Source organism: Fusarium subglutinans, assembly GCF_013396075.1.
Source record: "Fusarium subglutinans strain NRRL 66333 chromosome Unknown NRRL66333_c0000117, whole genome shotgun sequence".
Classification (NCBI taxonomy): domain Eukaryota; kingdom Fungi; phylum Ascomycota; class Sordariomycetes; order Hypocreales; family Nectriaceae; genus Fusarium; species Fusarium subglutinans.
The window spans coordinates 75083-93634 of NW_023502180.1; the positions used below are offsets into that span (position 1 = coordinate 75083).

General features: G+C 48.9%; 6 protein-coding genes across 6 annotated transcripts; 2 read left to right on the top strand and 4 right to left on the bottom strand.

Annotated features, from left to right (window-relative positions):
• Positions 1 to 3620: 3620 nt before the first annotated feature.
• On the top strand, positions 3621 to 5430 carry FSUBG_8505 (uncharacterized protein; the record flags this gene model as incomplete). Its single annotated transcript, XM_036686920.1, has 3 exons — positions 3621 to 3690; positions 3750 to 4952; positions 5009 to 5430. 3 exons carry the CDS (start codon positions 3621 to 3623, stop codon positions 5428 to 5430), a joined length of 1695 nt encoding a protein of 564 aa, XP_036535996.1.
• A 232-nt stretch (positions 5431 to 5662) lies between these two features.
• Positions 5663 to 6354, bottom strand: FSUBG_8506 (uncharacterized protein; the record flags this gene model as incomplete). The annotated part of the gene is made up of 3 exons (XM_036686921.1): positions 5663 to 5779; positions 5829 to 5901; positions 5960 to 6354. The coding sequence occupies 3 exons, from the start codon at positions 6352 to 6354 to the stop codon at positions 5663 to 5665; spliced, it is 585 nt and encodes a 194-aa protein (XP_036535997.1).
• A 2913-nt stretch (positions 6355 to 9267) lies between these two features.
• On the top strand, positions 9268 to 10632 carry FSUBG_8507 (uncharacterized protein; the record flags this gene model as incomplete). The annotated part of the gene is made up of 5 exons (XM_036686922.1): positions 9268 to 9414; positions 9476 to 9512; positions 9568 to 10033; positions 10083 to 10213; positions 10262 to 10632. 5 exons carry the CDS (start codon positions 9268 to 9270, stop codon positions 10630 to 10632), a joined length of 1152 nt encoding a protein of 383 aa, XP_036535998.1.
• An 87-nt stretch (positions 10633 to 10719) lies between these two features.
• Positions 10720 to 12917, bottom strand: FSUBG_8508 (primary-amine oxidase; the record flags this gene model as incomplete). The annotated part of the gene is made up of 4 exons (XM_036686923.1): positions 10720 to 11963; positions 12014 to 12379; positions 12429 to 12636; positions 12687 to 12917. 4 exons carry the CDS (start codon positions 12915 to 12917, stop codon positions 10720 to 10722), a joined length of 2049 nt encoding a protein of 682 aa, XP_036535999.1.
• A 464-nt stretch (positions 12918 to 13381) lies between these two features.
• On the bottom strand, positions 13382 to 13996 carry FSUBG_8509 (uncharacterized protein; the record flags this gene model as incomplete). The annotated part of the gene is made up of 1 exon (XM_036686924.1): positions 13382 to 13996. One exon carries the CDS (start codon positions 13994 to 13996, stop codon positions 13382 to 13384), a length of 615 nt encoding a protein of 204 aa, XP_036536000.1.
• Positions 13997 to 14445: 449 nt separating this feature from the next.
• FSUBG_8510 (OPT family small oligopeptide transporter) lies at positions 14446 to 17404 on the bottom strand (the record flags this gene model as incomplete). Its single annotated transcript, XM_036686926.1, has 8 exons — positions 14446 to 15059; positions 15110 to 15236; positions 15286 to 15489; positions 15536 to 15731; positions 15781 to 16297; positions 16351 to 16474; positions 16523 to 17110; positions 17159 to 17404. 8 exons carry the CDS (start codon positions 17402 to 17404, stop codon positions 14446 to 14448), a joined length of 2616 nt encoding a protein of 871 aa, XP_036536001.1.
• Positions 17405 to 18552: the final 1148 nt, after the last annotated feature.

Genomic DNA, 18552 nt, shown 5'->3' on the forward strand with positions numbered 1-18552 from the left:
GCATCCTCAACTCTATCCTGAGCGATGAGCCATCGAGGAGACTCAGGCAGCCACAAAACACCAAGCGCAACGATACCAGAAGTGATCATCTGGCACCAAATGGGAAGTCTCCAGGCAATGTCGCCATCGATGTAGCTGGAGCCGTAAACGACCCAACTAGCAATGATACTGCCGATGTACCAGGTGCAGTTGTACAGACCAGTAATGGTGCCTCGCCAGTTGGGGTGCGCCATCTCGCTAACGTAGCAAGGGGCAGAGACACAGCAGAAGCTGACGCCGAAGCCGAGGATAAAGCGACCGCCGAGGAATTGACCTCGTCCGGTGGATGTAGCTTGGACACATGTTCCAATGATGACTACGATGGCGCCGGTGAACATGCCCCATCGTCGACCGAAGAAATCGTTTACAGGGGCGGTGAAGAATACGGCGGCGATGGAACCGATGTTGTACATGGCAAAGACGATACCGGTCGAAGAACCCTCGGAAGACCTGCGATTGTTAGTTCAAGTCTTTTTTCTTGGTGATTTCACGTACATGTTGAAGTAGCGCTGGTATGCTTTCATGCCGTTGATACCACCGAGAAGACTGCCATCATATCCGTTCTTCTCACGTTAGCGACAAGCTCATCATCCTCTCGTGAGAAACTTACCAAGCAACCGCAGAGGTATGCGCAAGCCAGGATGAAGTACAACCTGAACATACGAGGCGTCCATGGCGACAACTTCTGGTTCTCAACATCATGCGCAAGCTGCACCGCGACATGAGCATCGTGAACCTCGTCACCATGGTCAACAGCGACCTTCTCATCAGCTTTGTAGTCCATAATGTCCAAGTATCGATCAGTGGAGACTTGAGGCCAAGATTGAAAGACTGTCGATCAAAGGGCCAAGCTCAATGGGTCTTTATATAAGTCAAGTTGCATGCATATTCGACCGGACTTTGGACCCCAGACGGCATGCAGCGCCCGTCCGATGTCGTCCCCGGATTCTGCAGGGTTGGTTTCTCCCCCTCATTCTGTGCGTGTTGGGTTTAGTTGGACGGGGCGAGATGGTGTTCTGACTTTTTGCCGGGGCGAGGATTGGGTTAGACTGGTGTCCACTCCGGCTCCGGCTGCCCCGAAGCAAACCTGGGGTAGGTTCTGGTGGTACCGATTGGTTCGGGTACAGCATCTTGGAAACGAACCAGTTATGTCAAATCAGTCGCATGGTGTGTTTTTGCTCGTGACAAGAGTAAAACTAAGGCGGAATGGCTTCGGAACTCACTGTGGTCAGCCCATGATCCTAGGTTCATGAGTAGTCTGAGAAATGGCGACATTGAGATGGTCTCGACTCTCATGGAATGGACTCCTTGCTCATCTTTCACGTAACACGTTTCTCAGCAAGACGATACAAGTCAATTGATCTGGCGCGTTAGACTGAATAAACAGCGAAAGCTCCACTATCCTACACGTCAGGGAGAAAAGACCGTGGCTATCGTAACGTCGACATTGCACTCGCTCAAGGCTAATTTTCCTTCTATCAAGGTGCAACCGTCTCCGGCTTCTGTCCATAGACCACATAGCTTCTACTGTCAATATAGGCACGACATAATTACGAGAGCAACTTACATCTTCCAGTACCCATGCACCTTCGGATTCCTCAATTCATTCCTCACATCCGCACAAAGAGATAGCACATTATCCTTTGACCAACCAAGCACCCTGGTGAACAAAGCCAAACTCACGCCCTCAAGACCCGATTCAAAGTTGATGAGGTTCCATTTCCCGAGTTCTTTGAGTTTCGGGTCTTGGGGCCAGCTGTTAGTAGGCCATATGTAGATAGTCTCCACAACATTACGAAAGCCGGCCTTCTCGACGATGTCTTTGTACTTGTCAGACTCACCGAGCGGCCGACCAAGTTTACGAGAGCCTTCGATAAGGCACTCTTGCCATTTCAGGAGTGGAGACGTTTCTGGGTCCAGAGTCCCATCGTCACAGAAGACGGGGAGTTGGATATCCTGAATCTCGTACCAGCCGCCAGGGCTTAGACCACTACAGTGCGTTAGTAGAATATCCGTAGGTTGAAATGTTGTTTCGGCGAGCTTACTCAAATGCTTTTCTTGCTATCGCTTCTGGATCCGAGAAGCTTCCCGTCATCATGCGAGAGAAAATAAAGTCAAATAGCGTTGTCCATGTCCACTCTTTCTCAAGGTCGTCGATCTCGAAACTACAGTTTGGCGGTACGCTGTATAAAACGTTAGATAGATACTGTAAAGGTTGAGGCAATTTGGGACCAACAATGGAGGTTGGATAGGGCTCAGATCAACGCCGATCACCTGTCGAGACATTAGGCTAGTCAATGGAGGGCTGTAAGTGGCATACTTCGGCAGCTGGGTGTTCCTCAGCTGGTGTTTAGTTAGCCAGGTTCCATCAATAAGTCTTCATTACAAACACACCAAATTCCAATGCCCAGATCCCTGTTCCGGTACCCAAATCTAAAACCCTCTTGGCTGTATCAGCTCCGGGATTCAAGGCCCTCTTGCCATCAAGCGTAATGATATACATTCCATCTTGCAAGTCTACCTGCTATCAGTACTAGAAGATCTGCCTTGAAGGGCTCTCTTACCGAGTCTATCGTTTTCGATCTCCAATGCGGTCAGACTAAGCACTCAGTTTGTTTCATGGTGGGCTCACATCGTCATTTGGGTAGGCATACTCTATTTTGGTCAGCCACAGTCAAGCAGAGTCCAGTCTAATTGTTCTCACTCCCTTCACTTAACCTGTGGTAGGTCCGTCCGTTTTCTTGCGCAAAATGGAGCAGGCTTGATCGAAGTGATAAATTTAACGAGTCGTCGAGTGGCTTTCTTTGTGAGCATTGACGCTGGTGGGGTCGGAAAGGACCTACAATTCCGATAGCAGAGTCGTAATCCAGATCAACAGCCTGTCACTCAATTAGAAAACGTCTGATCAAGCAGTGCTCCTTATTACAATTTGTTCTGACATGCTAGGCGGCTGCAAGGAGAGGCGCGATGTTTGTAAAATTTTGGGCGTTAAGGCGGGGAACAATGAGTTGATAATTGGAATCTCAGGCACATGATTTGCTGCAAGGGAGCGTCGCGCTAGCTACCCTGAAGCAGCTCTGCTCTTATCATATCATGAGCCATTTGTCTTCATATTCGATGTGAACTCTTTACAAGGAAACAGGAAGTTTAGCTTACAAGTGAACAAATAGATGTTTATTTTTGGCTTTCTCATGAATAGGTTTATACAAATAACTACAAGCGATCTTGACTAACAACAAATGCAACAAACGTAGCTGCACCGCCATGGGGCCGTGTCGAACATCTCCATAGAGAGACCATCCAGGTAACCCAGCCTCACAAGCAACCACTAAGAATTATGCCTGATTATAGCCATTTCAATCTATAAAAGAACATCTTCACGTATGGAAGTCTATTACTGCAAGTCTGCAAGGGAGAATAAAAGACACTATTCCGCTATCGGTATGTGGCTGTCTTAGCTTCAGATCATGCCCAAATCAGCCTAGCCGGCTTTTTTCATTTCAGCTGAACTCTGAGAAAACCCCTTTCCCAATTTCGAAATATTTCGTGACAAAGAGACAATCGTCGCGACTCTGATCAGCATGGCAGACAATGGCAAGTCGCCAACCGACATCATCACCTATATCGGTGTGCCGTTGGCGGTCTTGGGGGGTACCTATAGCGCTTTTCCCCATGTATACCGCATGCCAAGCGACTAACTACCCCGGCAGTTCTCCCAATTCTGTACAACACGCTCTCCACGCTCATCTCCCTTTCCAAGATAAAGCGTATGCTGCGGCATAGTCGTCTAACAGCACTTACACGGAGCGATATCGTCAATAGAGTCATCGAGATAGAGCTCCCGCGCTATGCTGTCATGCCGCTGGACAGGTTCCAGGATCGCTCCGAGTACTGGACTCTGTCGCGTCATCCGAGCTCTATCCCTGGCGGTAGTTGGACCACTTTCAACTGGAAATCTCACTCAATTGGTATGAAGACTCAGCGAGTTGAATATGCTGATCAAGTCCGACAACCTCAAGTCGAGGTAGCTTTCGATGAGCTCGTCTGTTACCTTCTCGATCTTGGCGCTGTCCCGAATCCGCACGGATGGAAGTTACTGAGATCGTCTGGACTTTGGACACCTGTAGGATGTTGCTTGATGATGTCTCCGGAAGGTCGGCAAGACGCGCTAACAATCGCTCCGTCGAATGATTCCGATGGCAATCTCTCCTTGACTGTTGCCTGGTCTAGTTCTTGGATCACAAGAGACTATTCCAACTTGCCGCCATATTGGGTCCGATTGCCCCCATCGCCTCAGAGAGAAAGCTCTAACGAGGCTGGAAGCGTTTCGGAGGTTCCAGAGCACTCAGCTCGGAATTCAGAGGACGGACTAACAACAGGGAAGGACCGGGAAGCCGACTCACGCCCAGGAACTAACCAAGCCCCCACACAATCAAGTGCAATCACCTGTCAGATTTCCATGTCAGGGCTTGTCACTGCACTGACCGAGCAGGACCATTACGGTGCCCAGACTACTCTGAACCTAGAAAGCCTCTACATCGACCATCTGCGAATTCAGCCTGCCAAATCCGATGGTGTCTGGTTTTCCAGTGCAGCCACTGCTTTTGGAACATCCAGTCAGACGATTCTATGGAACTATAAAATTCCAGACGATATCTTGTCCTTCGCACGGAAGGCGACTGTGCCCTGCGGAGTGTTGGTTGTTCTAGGCATTGTTGACGAATCAGAGACACCAACATGGGCGACCAGGCATGACGATCATGGAACAGACATTCACAAGTTTGCGCGAAAGGCTCAAGAACAACGAGCTGCGATAGCTGCGATAGCTGCGGAAGCACTGTTGCCTCCTGCTCAGCGTCAAGCAGCAGTACAGGCTCGGATGCAAAAGGAGACTCAGGAGCGGATGGATGAGAGTAAGTGAGCTCGATCGAATACAGGGACATATTCATGCTGACATGAAATGTCATAGTGCGAGAGAAACATAGAGCTGTCCAGCTGAGACGCGACAACCGCATGATGGAAGCCCTACGGAGCCCCAAGTGGGACACAAAGCTTGTTGCTGAGCATTGCCTACGATGGCTCCAAGGGAAAGGTCATTGGGATGACTCTCTCACTGTAAAGGATGTCGTCGGTTTCATGTTACATCGTATGGTCCTGGATGGGGAGTTCGCGGCCAATATTTGTCGGATGCTGGACAAGTGGAAGGCTTGGGCTGATGTCGGTGGTATGAAACATTCTGACTACCAGGCAGTTCAGGATGATCAAGTTGACTTTGCACATGCGTCGTTATTAGTGGCTATGATTCGAGATACATCTACTGCTTTGGAGGGAACTGTTTCAATGGACCTACAGGAGTGCTTGAGGATGTGGAGAAAGGTCCGACTTGGCTAGTTGATAGCGTGGGAAGCGAGACGATTGGAGGTTACAAGTCAAGTCAAACCCCTACAAGATACACAACTTTCATAAGAACAGTCCGTTGGTCCCGGGAATGATGATTGCAGATTAAGGAGCGAAACAGCTAGCTAAAAACAGAAACACTAAAGCAAACTTCAAGGAAAACCAGTTCCAAGTCAATGACATCTGATGATCAGAGAACACATGTCCAAGCCAAAGACCACGGCGCTCAGGCAATCGAGCCGTTGAGCTCGACACCACCGGGAGGGAAGGTGAAGGTGGCGTTCTGGAACTCAAAGTGTCCGACGTAGACCTGGTTACGGTAGATACTGACGTGGAGATTGAGCTGCAGCGTGTTAAGTCTTGTTATTTGATAGTGGGAGTCGTCCACTTACACCCTTGACGTGGAGCTTGAAGGTGGCATCTCCCTGTCCAAACTGCTGGAAGTCATTGTAGTAGAAAGTGCCACTGATAGGTTTGTTAGCATCGTGTAAGCTATGGCATCGGGTAGTAGGTAGCCACTCACGAAGTAAGTGTTGCACTAGCAGGCTTAGCAACATTGAAACCAGTGGCATCGAAGCTGAGGTTGAGGGAGTCGACACCAAGGTGAACGGTGATATCAGTCTTGGTCAGCTTAAGCGTTCCGTGGGCAGGAGCATGTTTCTTCCAGACTTTGTGCTCGACGCCAGACTCAGACTGGATGAGAGCCTCCAGATGAGCTCTGCCACCAGGCTTGGAGATGGCGTCAGCAGCCAGGTCATGGACCTCCTGCTCAGTAGTGTTGCGGGCGTCAGGGCCGGTGGTGATGTAGGCTGCCAGAGCACTGAGGAGAGCGCCGTCCACGGAGCTGGAGCTTGCGGTCTGGATGGGCAGGCCCTGAGGCTGCTGCTGCTGCTGAGGGAAAGAGAGAGCGGAGGCCATTGCGATAGATTTGAAAGGGGGTTGGAGTTTGCTGGTTGTTGTTTGCTCTTGAGAAGATCTGATGTGCTTGATGAGGATGTTTCTTTTCTTCTGGGTCGGGAACTCCTCCACCTTTTATAGGTTTCGTCCCATGGCTCAAATGCAGTACCGTGCCTTCAAAGACAGACTAGAAATCGCAGAGAGTGTGATAGGAAAGTCTCATCAAGGGATTGCTCTCCGTTGGGCGCTTAGACGACGGTGAAGCAATACCCAGATGGTTTAGTTCACACGTTCTATCATTGCTGAAGAATGTTTGTCTTACTTTCAGCCAGCCATTTTCTAGGCCACAAGAGGACGAACTAACCGTGAAGGTCCAAAGATCATGTCATTGCAAGGTGAAGAGCAAATATCGCGGTGTTTCTGGTCACAATGTCATCATCACGACTTCCTGATGAAGCTGGAGTCTGAGGTGATATTGCTTTTAGCGCTTGTGAACAGAACTGCATGACGCTATGCCATGCTGCATAGTCCTGGACAGCTGAATACGCTATGGAGTCAAAAGCCCTCACGATGATTCCAGTATAGTCCGTGGTGATGATGTACGTGACATAAGGCCTGGACTCGCAATCTACACTAATTGGGAGGTTGAACGGCGCGGACCGAAACCGCCACAACTGTTGGATTACGAATTGGAAATTGAAAGAGCAAATTGTAGCATATTATTGGCAATTGAGCAGGGGTTCTCAGCTCGGCCTTGAAATCTACCTATACCACTTTTGGGAGGAGATGTCTCAAACGATAAGGCCATTTTCCATTTTGGATTGCGCCATCCTCAAGTATCGAATAGACTAAACCTATCTTATATTGCATAATATGCCCATCGAATTCGGCATTTCAATCGTAGTAGCAAATCACGCAAAAGCGCAGGATAGTTGTGAATTTTGAGGCCCTCCAAGCGCTCGTTCCGAAAGGCTGAGCAACGTGCCCGGGGGCATTAGTCTAACTATTGAATTTTTCTCCGCGGCATCTTCGGACCTGGCGGCTAAAGGGACTTTGGTACCGCCCTGTGGTTTGATGGGAACCTGGATGACTATATCCCCAAAGACCCTTCTGGTTACTATACTAAGGCCAACGTTCCGACCAATACGGCTTGGAAAACCCCAGGTCTGGAAAGCGGCCAACAATTTCAGCTATGCCACAGATTAATCTTGGTCCAGTGGTCATGGTACATAGACTTTCTATCTGGACAGTGGAAACAAGACGAGGAGCAAGGTGATCAGTCCAAGCCCATGCAAGCTCGAACAGAAGAGCTCACGTTGTTCTCGTTTCCACGACGCATCGACCTCAGAGCTCAGTATCGCTTGCGTATTCCATGTTGAGATTAGCCTCGCCCCTCCCAGGCTTACTGAGCACATGTATATATTTGGTTGTCTCCACGAATTTTGGTCGAGATATTTTAGCTGCTCCATGTGCATATTGCCTTGCAAAGCTGAAGTTAACTAAGGTTTCCAGTGTGTTAGCTTGATATGTCTCGTTGAGATATCACAAGCATCAACTATCATACAGTGGATGCTGACTGTCTATCTCTCACGTGTTTGCGCGCTCTTCTGATCTCAGTTATTGCTTGGAGGCTAGTATGAGTACTGTAGAAGCTTTCGATGCTGCAACAATGTCCAAGGTGCCATCTGAATATCGTGACGGGTTCCACAAGCGCTATGCCTGAAGGTGCTTACAGTTGTTGCAACTGGAGCTATTTGTCCAAGTCAGTACCTCTATTCTCTCTTGGTCTTTTCCATCCGTCGAGTCAGGGAATTTCTGTTCTACAGGCAATCGATGATACATGTTGTTGGATATCCTCTCGTCACTGCATGCATCAGGTTCACAATTCGATAGAAGCGCAGACGTCGGCATAAAGGCAATGACGTTCAGACATATCTCTACGGACCAAGTAGAACTTGATTTGAATTCCAACATCGTCTTCGCATGGAGCTTCTCAAGCTGCTACCGTTTGTGAGGTATCCCTGGATATGAACCCATGAGAACAACCCGAGCAGACAGGATGCAAAAACATGTTTTCGGGAGGGCTAGATGGATTTAAGTATATGGCCGTATCCCGTTCTTTTAATAAACGGAAATCCACAATTTCTCATCAATTGAAGAAGTTCCATACTTCAATTGGTTTGGCTCCTTCTTGCTGACGCTGGAGTTGTTCAGCAACTCCAGCCGGGTGTAATGAGCTACCCTAGATGGCCGTGAGATTTTTTTTTTCGTTGGGATCTGCTGGTCGTACTGTAAGCAATGTAGCGATGTCGCAGCTGAAAAGCAACGCTATGCTTGTTTTGTCGAAGTATTCTGACATGTCGTTAATCTGGTAAGCTGAGGATGTTTTGTCGCCCAGTAGAGTGACGTCTAGGGAGTAATGGTGCAGAAGCTGGTAAGGGTAAGTACAATACATTTGTCAGGAGATTCGATTCAGTGATGAGGGATCAGCAGGGCCAAGATGCCAGGCATTGACGCTTCGGAACTTCTGGAAATTAGATACGCACGAGTGCCGAAGGTCTTGGCAACGTTAAACCCGCTTGACCCGACAAATGATGTTCAACACTAACAACAACCACGGTCATAACAAAGTCAAAGCGTTTGCCCTTCACCAGTAAAAACACTCACGGACAAATGTTAAAGCCCCCTCCCCGCACCGGCATCTCCTTTCCCCCGCGAACCGTTCCCCTTAGCGCAACCAGGATAACATCATCGAGCCCATTAGCGCGTCGTCACTTGAATCATTCGCCCGAGCTGACTTGTTCAATGTGAGACAAGGTCCTTTTCGTCTTATCTCCCCTCCCCCATCCCATCCCTTCTCTTTTCCTTCTAAACTTGTTCTTCTTCTTCTTCTCTTCTTCTTTCGGGAGAGCCTGCTGTCTTTGATGATGCACGATGGAAGCGGATTATAGACCGAATGTCTATGCTTCTATCTTTATTACCCTGCCGCTCGCTGCGCTGGTGCTGGTGCTGAGACTCTTGGCGAGACGGACGACGAGGGCGGGCTATGGGATTGATGATTGGTTGGCCGTCGTTGCCTTTGTGCGTTATGCTTAACATTTTGCCACCAAAGAACGATCGCTGACAATTGATGCGTGCGTAGATTGGAGCGCTCGCGTACTCGATTGACAACCTTGTCTGTAAGAACATGCCCACTCCAACTGCGTCAATTGCGATAATTAAATGCGATTCTAGTTCTTTTCGCCTTCGGTCTCGGTCGCCCGCTGAAAAATGGCCCGTCGCATCTCAGCGAAGAAGAACGTCTCGAACGATCATACCTCCTCATTTGGCTGAGCAGCCTGACGTATACCATCGGCATCGGCTTTGCTAAATTCGCCATCCTGACATTTTACTGGCGCCTCTTCAAATACTCTAGTTCGCGCATCGCAATCCAAGTTGTCTTTGTGCTTTCTGTCGCATGGTTCATCGTCCGAATGCTCCTGTTGACACTGTCATGTATGCCGACGTCAGCCTACTGGGATCTTGCCCGACGAGCTACCCATTGCCATGTCACGAGCAATATTTATTTCTTCTCCACTGGTCTCACGCATGCTGTTCTGGATATTGTCATTCTTGTTCTCCCTCTGATTGAAGTCATCAAAATGCATCTTCCGCTTGGTCAAAAACTTGCTGTAATGGCCCTCTTTGGCTTCGGTGCTCTGTGTGTTTCCCGTGGTGATACCTTGTGTCCTGGACTAATATGTGAACAGTGTTTGTGTATTATCTATTCTTGTCATCCACAATTCTTTCCAGTTCAATGGCGGTTCAAAAGAAATCGCCCTCAAGATCGGTTATCACGGGTCTTTGGCTGCAGCGGAATGCAATCTCGCCAACGTTTCGGGTATATCATACCAGCCCAATATTGTAAACCTCAATTGATGTTCTCTAGTTTCACTACCAATGCTGCGACCTGTATTTCGAAAGCTTGTCCCCTCTTCGTTCCTTGCCTCTCACAGAAGCAAGCGCGCAGTCGTTGACTCAGCTCTATCACCAGAATACGGCACCAAGGGCAGCCGCGGCACTAAAGCCTCAGTACAGAACGGCTCAAGTTCCGTATGCGAATTTGTAATGAACGACGATATCCCAGCGGGATATGACATTGAGGCTTCACATGCTGGGTGGAGTTACGGGACAGAGATCACAATTTCGAGTCCGTGGAGACATCAAACGCCTCCACCGACAGTAAACGAGGGATTGGATGGGATACAAATATCAGAAGAAACAACAGTTCACGTTGAACACATAGGGCCTTATCCATAATCGGCTCAGTAAACGAATAATATTAATATTGCTTCATTCATGTCACAACTCTTGGCACCGTGAGGCATCTCTTACTAAAATCCCAGACTACAGCTTTGAAGAAACGTTCGATGTATCACATCCGCAACTGTCGGAAACCACTTCCTTCTTGCTCTCAATAAGAGTGCTCTGGTTCACGCTCTGCTCACTAGGCGGCACATCCAGCGCGGGGTTCTTGGTGAAGAAGTTGACAGGCTTGAGGTGCACCTTTAGAATCTCGACCGGCATGACAGGGAAGTCTTCGATGCGTGGGATATGGTTGATACCGAACTGCACCCAAAGCACAATATCAGACTCTGGCGTCAGTGATTCGTTCCTTTTTGCCCAAGTTCTCACGCCTGCGTCTCCACGCGACTGGTTGGTGTACCATCCTCCCGCGTACAATTCGCGGTCGCGATGGGTGGTGACATAAATGTTATGGTCTGCGAACTCAGCGCGCTTATGCAGAAAGCTGTCTTCGTCGCCCATAAGCTTTTGGAATGGCGGAGCCATAATCTTATAACCCACGGGCTTGCCGTTGATAGGGTTGAGGGAGTTGGGGTTGGTGATCTTATAGACCCTGCTAAGGTCATAATCGATATCCAAGCCAGCTGTCTTGTCAATGGTCTTCTCGACAACTTCGTAGCCGGTACCATGAGGGTTCAGGCGGGGATCACGAGGTATTCTGTGGGCTTCGCTGTACACCAGCTGGTTCGTATGACCGTCAATCATAGGATCGACTCGTAGGGAGAAGATATGTTGATGAACGCCCGCCAGGACACCAGGGTGCACGACAGTTCCAAATGGCACTCCTGTCTTGTCTAGTTCGTGGTCGATCGGCTGTGTAGACAGGATACCCGTGGCGCGGACTTCATATGTGACCTCTCCTGCTTGGTTGAAAAGGAACATGAGGATATACTCATAGTTTGAGACTGTGATAATGGACTGCAGCACAAGCTCACGTGCTCGTACAACAGCGGCTCTTCCGGTTCTGTAGTTCGTGTGCTTCCATCCAATACCAGCATCTTGCTCATGAATACAGATGACATTCTCCATTGGCAAAGGCTTGCCTTGATCATCGCAGATCACACCGCTGAGGTACTGAATGCTGCCTAAGCAATCACAGCCCAGCTTGAGGTTGTTTGCTGTAGCACCAGCTCCGGCATCACCCAAGTCAAATGCTGATTTCTTGTGGAACGGGTGTCGTGGGTCACCGTAGGGCACGCTCATATCTGACAGGGATAGTCTGTAGAACAAGGGACGGTTGTCATACTTGACGTTGTACAACACCATGCCTTCACGCTGATTGAAGCCTGTTTCTGTGAGTTGGAGATCATTAAGTAAGACAAGATGTCAGACTTACCGACGAAGAAGGTCCACTTCTGCCATGAAATAACGTTTCCAGTCTCACCGACCGGGGTTACACTGAAGCTTGGCCCCTCTGGTTGGCTGACGTGCAGTGGCTTGAGATCCTTTCGCAGCTCTTGCGCTTCTGGGATGTACTCATTGGCAGGCTTTGGCTGATACGGCGCCAGAGGCTTGATGGTGTTGTCGGCTCCAGTTGGAAGTACATCAATTCGAATTACTTTGTAGTTGACGCATTCAATGACCGGCGATACGGGCAAGGGGAATGCGTAGTGGTTGGAATCAGCTTCGCCAGAGTTTGCGGGGTCTCGCATGTACAGGAAGACCTGGTACATACGGACATCATCCTCAACTCCGTCGGACCCTACACATGTCAGTCATTAATTCATCTCACAATCAACAATAGTGCTTACCATAGATCCATGGATCAGCACATACGACTGTCCCCTCTGGCAACTTTAGCTTCTCAAGCTCAGCCAAGACCTGCGGATCCTCGAGGGCAAGCTTCTCAACCCTCTGAGCCTCGTCATAGTCAACATTCCCGTGAACGTTGGGCCCAAGCTTCACATTGCTCTCAATTCTCCCCGTGGTCAGGTTGACAATGGCTTCATGGAAAATGTCCTGTGACTGTCAGATCATGCATGATAATAACCTAAGTGGGGTCGACTCACCGTTCCACGGATATAATACGCAACAAACGCCAACCGCTCAAGCGGCGAAGGGGAAGTTCCGTTGTCGAGCGCTTCCAAATACGGTGCAAGCTTCTCCTTGGCTGGCTCGCTGAGCGTTATAACCTTAAAAGATAGCGAGACTGACAGCGGCCAGACGCTCTCGATCAAGCGTGCGCTAGCCTGAATCTCATCGCCCGTCAGCGGGCACAGCGGGTGGGGAGCAGAAGACATGTTGAGAATCTTAAAGCTGTTGTTAATCGGGTGAAAATAATTATTGACGAAGTTGCTAACTATTTATTCTTAATGCTGGATCTGGTCGCCTTGGTGCGGAGCTGATGATTCACCCGTTCCTCCCCACCACGATTCTCCAAAAATTGCTCCGTTGGGAAGTTGTATCCATTCAACGGCTGGGATGCACTTTCTGAATGTGGGAAAGCGTAACGCACGATTAAGAATGACTGATGATAAGGTGCATTTCGGGAAAAGATCGTCTTTGTCCGTCCCGCTTATCTTGGTCGAGATATGCTCGGTTCCGACATCGTGGGGAATATCATATGCGATAAGGTATGATCACTTGAAGGGCGGAGCTAAAGAGCGTAATTACATGTCATTGGTCGCTACAAAAGCATCGAAAGACAAGGATGCCCAGTCAAGCCCGTTTTCTACTCCATTCCGCTTGACGGGTTATCTTCCGCCTAGAGTGAGTCTGCTGGCCATGGAAAGCCAGGCTTATACTTCTGCTGTAAAACAACGCTTCCCTCGGGAAACTCTTTTTGCGCCAAGTCGATAGGATGTACATCACCTGGAATCGTCCAAGAGCTGACCAGCCAAGCAGACTCAGCAGCATCCTCTTTCAGCCTAACCACCTTATCCGGACGAGGGGAGAAATCATTCAACAGCTTTGGATCGGTGCTCTCTTCGAATTCTCTCGGCTCAGCAATGACCCAGACATCTTGCAAGTCTGGGCCACCGCAATCTTGCGGGTCGGGCTGATAAAAGTCATTGGTGAGGGGTAATTCCACCGAGCAATTATCAAGGCCTTCCTCAATGCTCAACTTGGCAAGGGCGTAGTTTATATGGTTGATACCCAAACCCTCAGTCTGGATGAGGATCTTCATAACAACATCCGTGCTCTCAGCAGTGCCATCTTTGACCTGGTCTTCCACGGCGAACTGATCAATGTACCAGACTGCGCGTCTGCTCTTGGCTTCTTCATCAACGACGATGAATGGATCCGTGTTGCCAGCTTCGGTTTCTTTGGCACGCATGTATTGATGCGATTTTCCCAGATAATCGTCCGGCGCGTGCATGATTATGATTTGCATCATGGGAGCGGATTTGTAGTATGCACCAAGCTCAAAGACTGACTTGAAAGCTTTCAGTTCGTCATCTGTGAATGGAGTGGCAAGATAGCATTTCAGGCAATCGCCATGTTGGTTGGGTGGTAGATAACCATCTTGGTGAACTTGGAAATGACGATGTCATGTGAAGCATATTCTGTCAAGGAACTGTGGCATTTTTAAATAACGAGTTGAGTGTTGGGAGCTGAATCCTAGGCGTTAGAATAACCTTGGGCAGCGGAAGCGCTAAATTGAGTTCTGCCTAGAAAACGGGCGTGATGATGTCGTAGGATCAGCGGCACAGCCACGTATTCAATATTGCCCATAAGCTATTGATCTCATTTATCTCATTGGAGAATTGAAGAAAAAAAAAAAAAAAAAATTTTTTTTTGCCATATAATTGGCTATTTGCAACATATCTAAGCAAAGGTTCCTGGCTGAGGGCCAAAGATGGTTCCATTGGGAAGCTTGAGCCGCGTGCAGGTCTCGGCTTCGCAACCGCTGTCTGCACTGTTGCCGATCCAATTGATCGACGCCCCGTGATAGCTCACAGCAAAAAAGATGACCACCGCAGCGAGGGCAATTCCAGTCTGCCAGGCTGCTGCGAGGACGTAGTTGTACTTGCTCCAGAACTGAAGATATCTCTTTCTGACGATGACCCAAGAGATCCATCCTGGAATGACAGCTGGCCAGACATAGGCCAGGTTGTAGGGAGACCAGATGTGGCCGCCACTGAACATAACGACGGGATGAAGTTTTGTAAGCCAGTGTGTCTTAGAAAGCTTGCAGGTCGCGTAGTAGTAGACGATAGGGAATGCCAGTCCGACTGGGAACGCAACGAGTAGAGCGGTGTACACGCCGCCTTCTCCAAATACTCTTTGAGGGGCAAGAGAGCCAAAAAGCACGGCGGCGGTAAAGTAAGACTCAACGCCGGGGCATGTGAAGCGATCTTTCTGAGTAGGCTGGCAGATGTCGGGGATGTTGAGGATCTGGAAATTCATGACTGCGGTACAGACAAACGCGGAGACAATAGCTATATACAGTCAGTTGGGGTGCATAAAGAAGTGCTGAAGTGTAACTTACTGGCCGCTGTCTGGCACCAGAAGGTCTGGCGCTGAGGAATCTTGAGGTAGTGACCAAGTTTCAGATCGTTGGAAAAATCGAGGGCGTGAGCGACTGTCACATATCCAAAGCCTTTGAAGAAGTTCATCTGCTCATATTAGATGCGAAGATTAGAGTCTTGGTGGTCGGATACTTACAGCTAAGGCATTGCCAGGCTGCCAGGCTCCTCCAATGAACTCAGCGAGGACATTGAACTCAACCTCGATGCCAGTAGTGGCAAAGATTATTCCAGTGGGAATGGTAAAGAGGATGGCAAGAGCAAGACCAAAGAAGACGGTGCCGACACTGGTGTTGGTGGGCCATCCTGCTACAGCGGCAATCCCGAAAGCAATTCCAACGATCTACATCGCATTAGTCAAGGCCATTCAGCTTCTTCAAAGAACTTACGTTGAGTATCAAGTACCACCACTCTGGGACCTCGGGGTATTGCTCCATCAGTCTTGTGTGAATATCCTTGAACTCGTTGATATTGCTCTTCTTCTTTAAGCTTTGCCAGAGAGACACGAAACCAAGCTTGATGTCATTCCAGTGATACAGGGCAGCATAAGAGATCATCGCGGTATACACGGCGAAGAAGTAGATGCTATTCTTGTTAGTTACATGCCAGTTACGAGTCAGAGAGAAGCTCTTACTAGTATGTGACGGATGAGGCGGCGATGTAGACCTGACTGTAAGCCTGGTACTTGTCTGCATCGAGTAGGCCACGATCATCCAAGATCGAAGATACGTTGTACTTGGCGCCGGTGTGATCGAACATGGTGTTTGTGTTGATGGGGAGATATGCAGTATTGTACGTGTTGCTCCAATACATCGCTATGATGGTAACACCGCCCAACAGAGCACCGATGAACATGTTGAAAGTGACATGAAAGGGAACCAGAAGAGGATCCATATAGTATGTGGCAACGTTCCAATCAAAGGTTGGAAGAGGATTGAATCCAAGGCCCTTAGTCACGCCGGTTATAGCTGTAAGGGTGAAGTTGTTGGGCGAGATCCACGCGAGCCAGTTGAAGAGGGACAGTGATGAAGCGATAAGTTCGGGGAACCAGAACCAGATGAACATAGCGGCGAAAAAGAGCATGAAGAAGCGGTACCGGGACATGGTGTACATCTTCTTGAAAGGACCAAGCACGCTTGCATTTCCAGATTCTTCGGCGGTCAGTCAACTTGACATACTATATCAGCGGCTTCCGGGGACTTACCATCGTGTAGACTCTGGTTGAGGGCGATGGTCGCGAGGGAGCGAGGCCAGATACAGAATGACGGGTAGACCAGGAAACGTCGCGCCAGTCCAGCAAGACCGTAGCCCAGCAAGTTCATAGCCAACTGTTGTGGTTAGTAAAGCTCCGTAAGTTATGTCGCAGTCCTACTCACCGAGAGGCAGATCTGGAAGCCAAAGTCGGCGGCAAATGGCAAGTCAAAGTACTTCTTCAACCAACTTGTGAAAATGATATATCGAGAATGGGGTAAACTCGCCGAGACATTCGCCATGATCGAGATCAGCATATGCTCCTTCTGATTGAAGTTTCCAGGATTGAGCTGCAACTTTTGGCCAAACAGAGTGAACTCGCCAACGGGAAGCCATTTCTCCCAAGCTTTGCCCAGCGGAAACGACAGGAGTTGGATGACGGGTGCTTGGAGTCGGATAGTCGGTTGCCGCACTGAGAACAGTTGGTTCACGAAGCTCTGCACGATCACGAAGAATAAACCAATGGTCCAGGCGCGGATTGTTCCAGCTGGTGTTGATGGGTCGTCCTTGTTGCTTACCACGGCGCGGACTTCTGTGTAGGGTGAGTTGATGGTGACGAGTGAAATCTCGGTCTTGATGTCTAAGATGAGATCTGAGTGCTTATGAGGATTGGCGAAGATATCTTCATTGCTCAGGAATTCTTGAATCCGAATGATGGATTCCGAGCTGAAGTTGGGGTCATGCTCATGAAGGTAAATCAGGGTTTCAGCGCGCTGGGTCGATGTTAGCAAATTTTATCGATCAAGATTGGGGGTTCTCACTCTTTTTGTCTCATCCAAGTCCATCGTACGCGCATGCTCCTCTGCTTCGATGATTTCCTCCGGTTTCGCACCCAAGATCTGGGCTCTCCCGCTCACGGACCCATTCGTGAGGGATCCCATGGAGGCAACATCCTCTCTCTTGTCTGTCGCTTGGACGCCACCATCTGTGGCGACCTTTTCAGAATTGGATGCCATGTCTGCGCTGGATTGTGATGCGCCTTGAGGGACAGAGAATTGGGAAGCCATCTTATAAAAGGCCTTGCAGATCTGGTCGGACGAGGCCGATCAAGACCCAGTTCTCTTACAGCACGTTTTTCTTGGCGGGTGTTCTCGATGAAGTAATCGCGCACGACAATCGTCTGTACTCACGGGCTCAATGTCTATGTTTGTCCTGGTAAGGTAACACGGGGCCGTGTGGGTTGTCGGGCCGGCGATGGAGCAGCTACGAGATACGATTGATAAGAGGATCCAGACGCTCAGGGTTTGTCTGCAAGGGCTTCTTTTCCAAGGTTTATTCTTTGGGAATTAAAGGATCAATGTTCAACATCATTGACGCATGGAAAAATATTTGAGAAAGCCACGTACGTCTCACGGTATTTGTTGACTTCCAAAACAACAAAGTTTTCGTGTCGATACTCAAAACATCAAAACATCTAAACATCTCGTGGCGTGTACTGCCACTGAACGTCATGAACATCAGCCACACAAAAGCTTTTTTTCTTGTGGATTTCCTATCAGGGATCCATGGGCAACGACACGGTGAACTCAAATTGCGTGCTTACAGAGTGGATATGTATCATTTTCGGGCCGCAATGTTTATCCATCGTATAAACTTTCAAAAGCATCGCGCCTTCGCATCCTTGTTGTGAGCGATCAGTCTCGGTTTTTCTGTTACGTAGATCCTTGCGCGAGGGAATAACAACGCGGCGCTGTTTTGAGAACATACATTCGTAGATGGCATGTTTTTCTGTTTCGTCCAGCCCAAATGATTATATCAATCTCTTGTCACTCTCCCACTTCGCCCGGGGTTTTCTGAGAACTTCATCCGTGGCTAGATAAATACCACTCATTGTATTGGTTTACATGCTAGAAGGTCTCCATTTGGTCAGGTTTCGTGGGCCAGATGTATTTTCCCTTATGTGTTGCCCTCAAACTGACCACGATATAAAGACTAAAGGACTTACACCGCAACATGGAACAGTTTTCAACAAAAATGATGGTGACAACTTAATAAATCACGCTTCATTTCTTTTCTCTTCATTACAATGTTTTGTTTTTCATAATCGGATAATCATCGGCCTCATTGACATGGAGGCACCAACCAACATCCCTGGAACGTCGCGACCAACGCCGCGTCATTCGCTTTTCGACCTTTCATCAATTTCTCGCTTTGT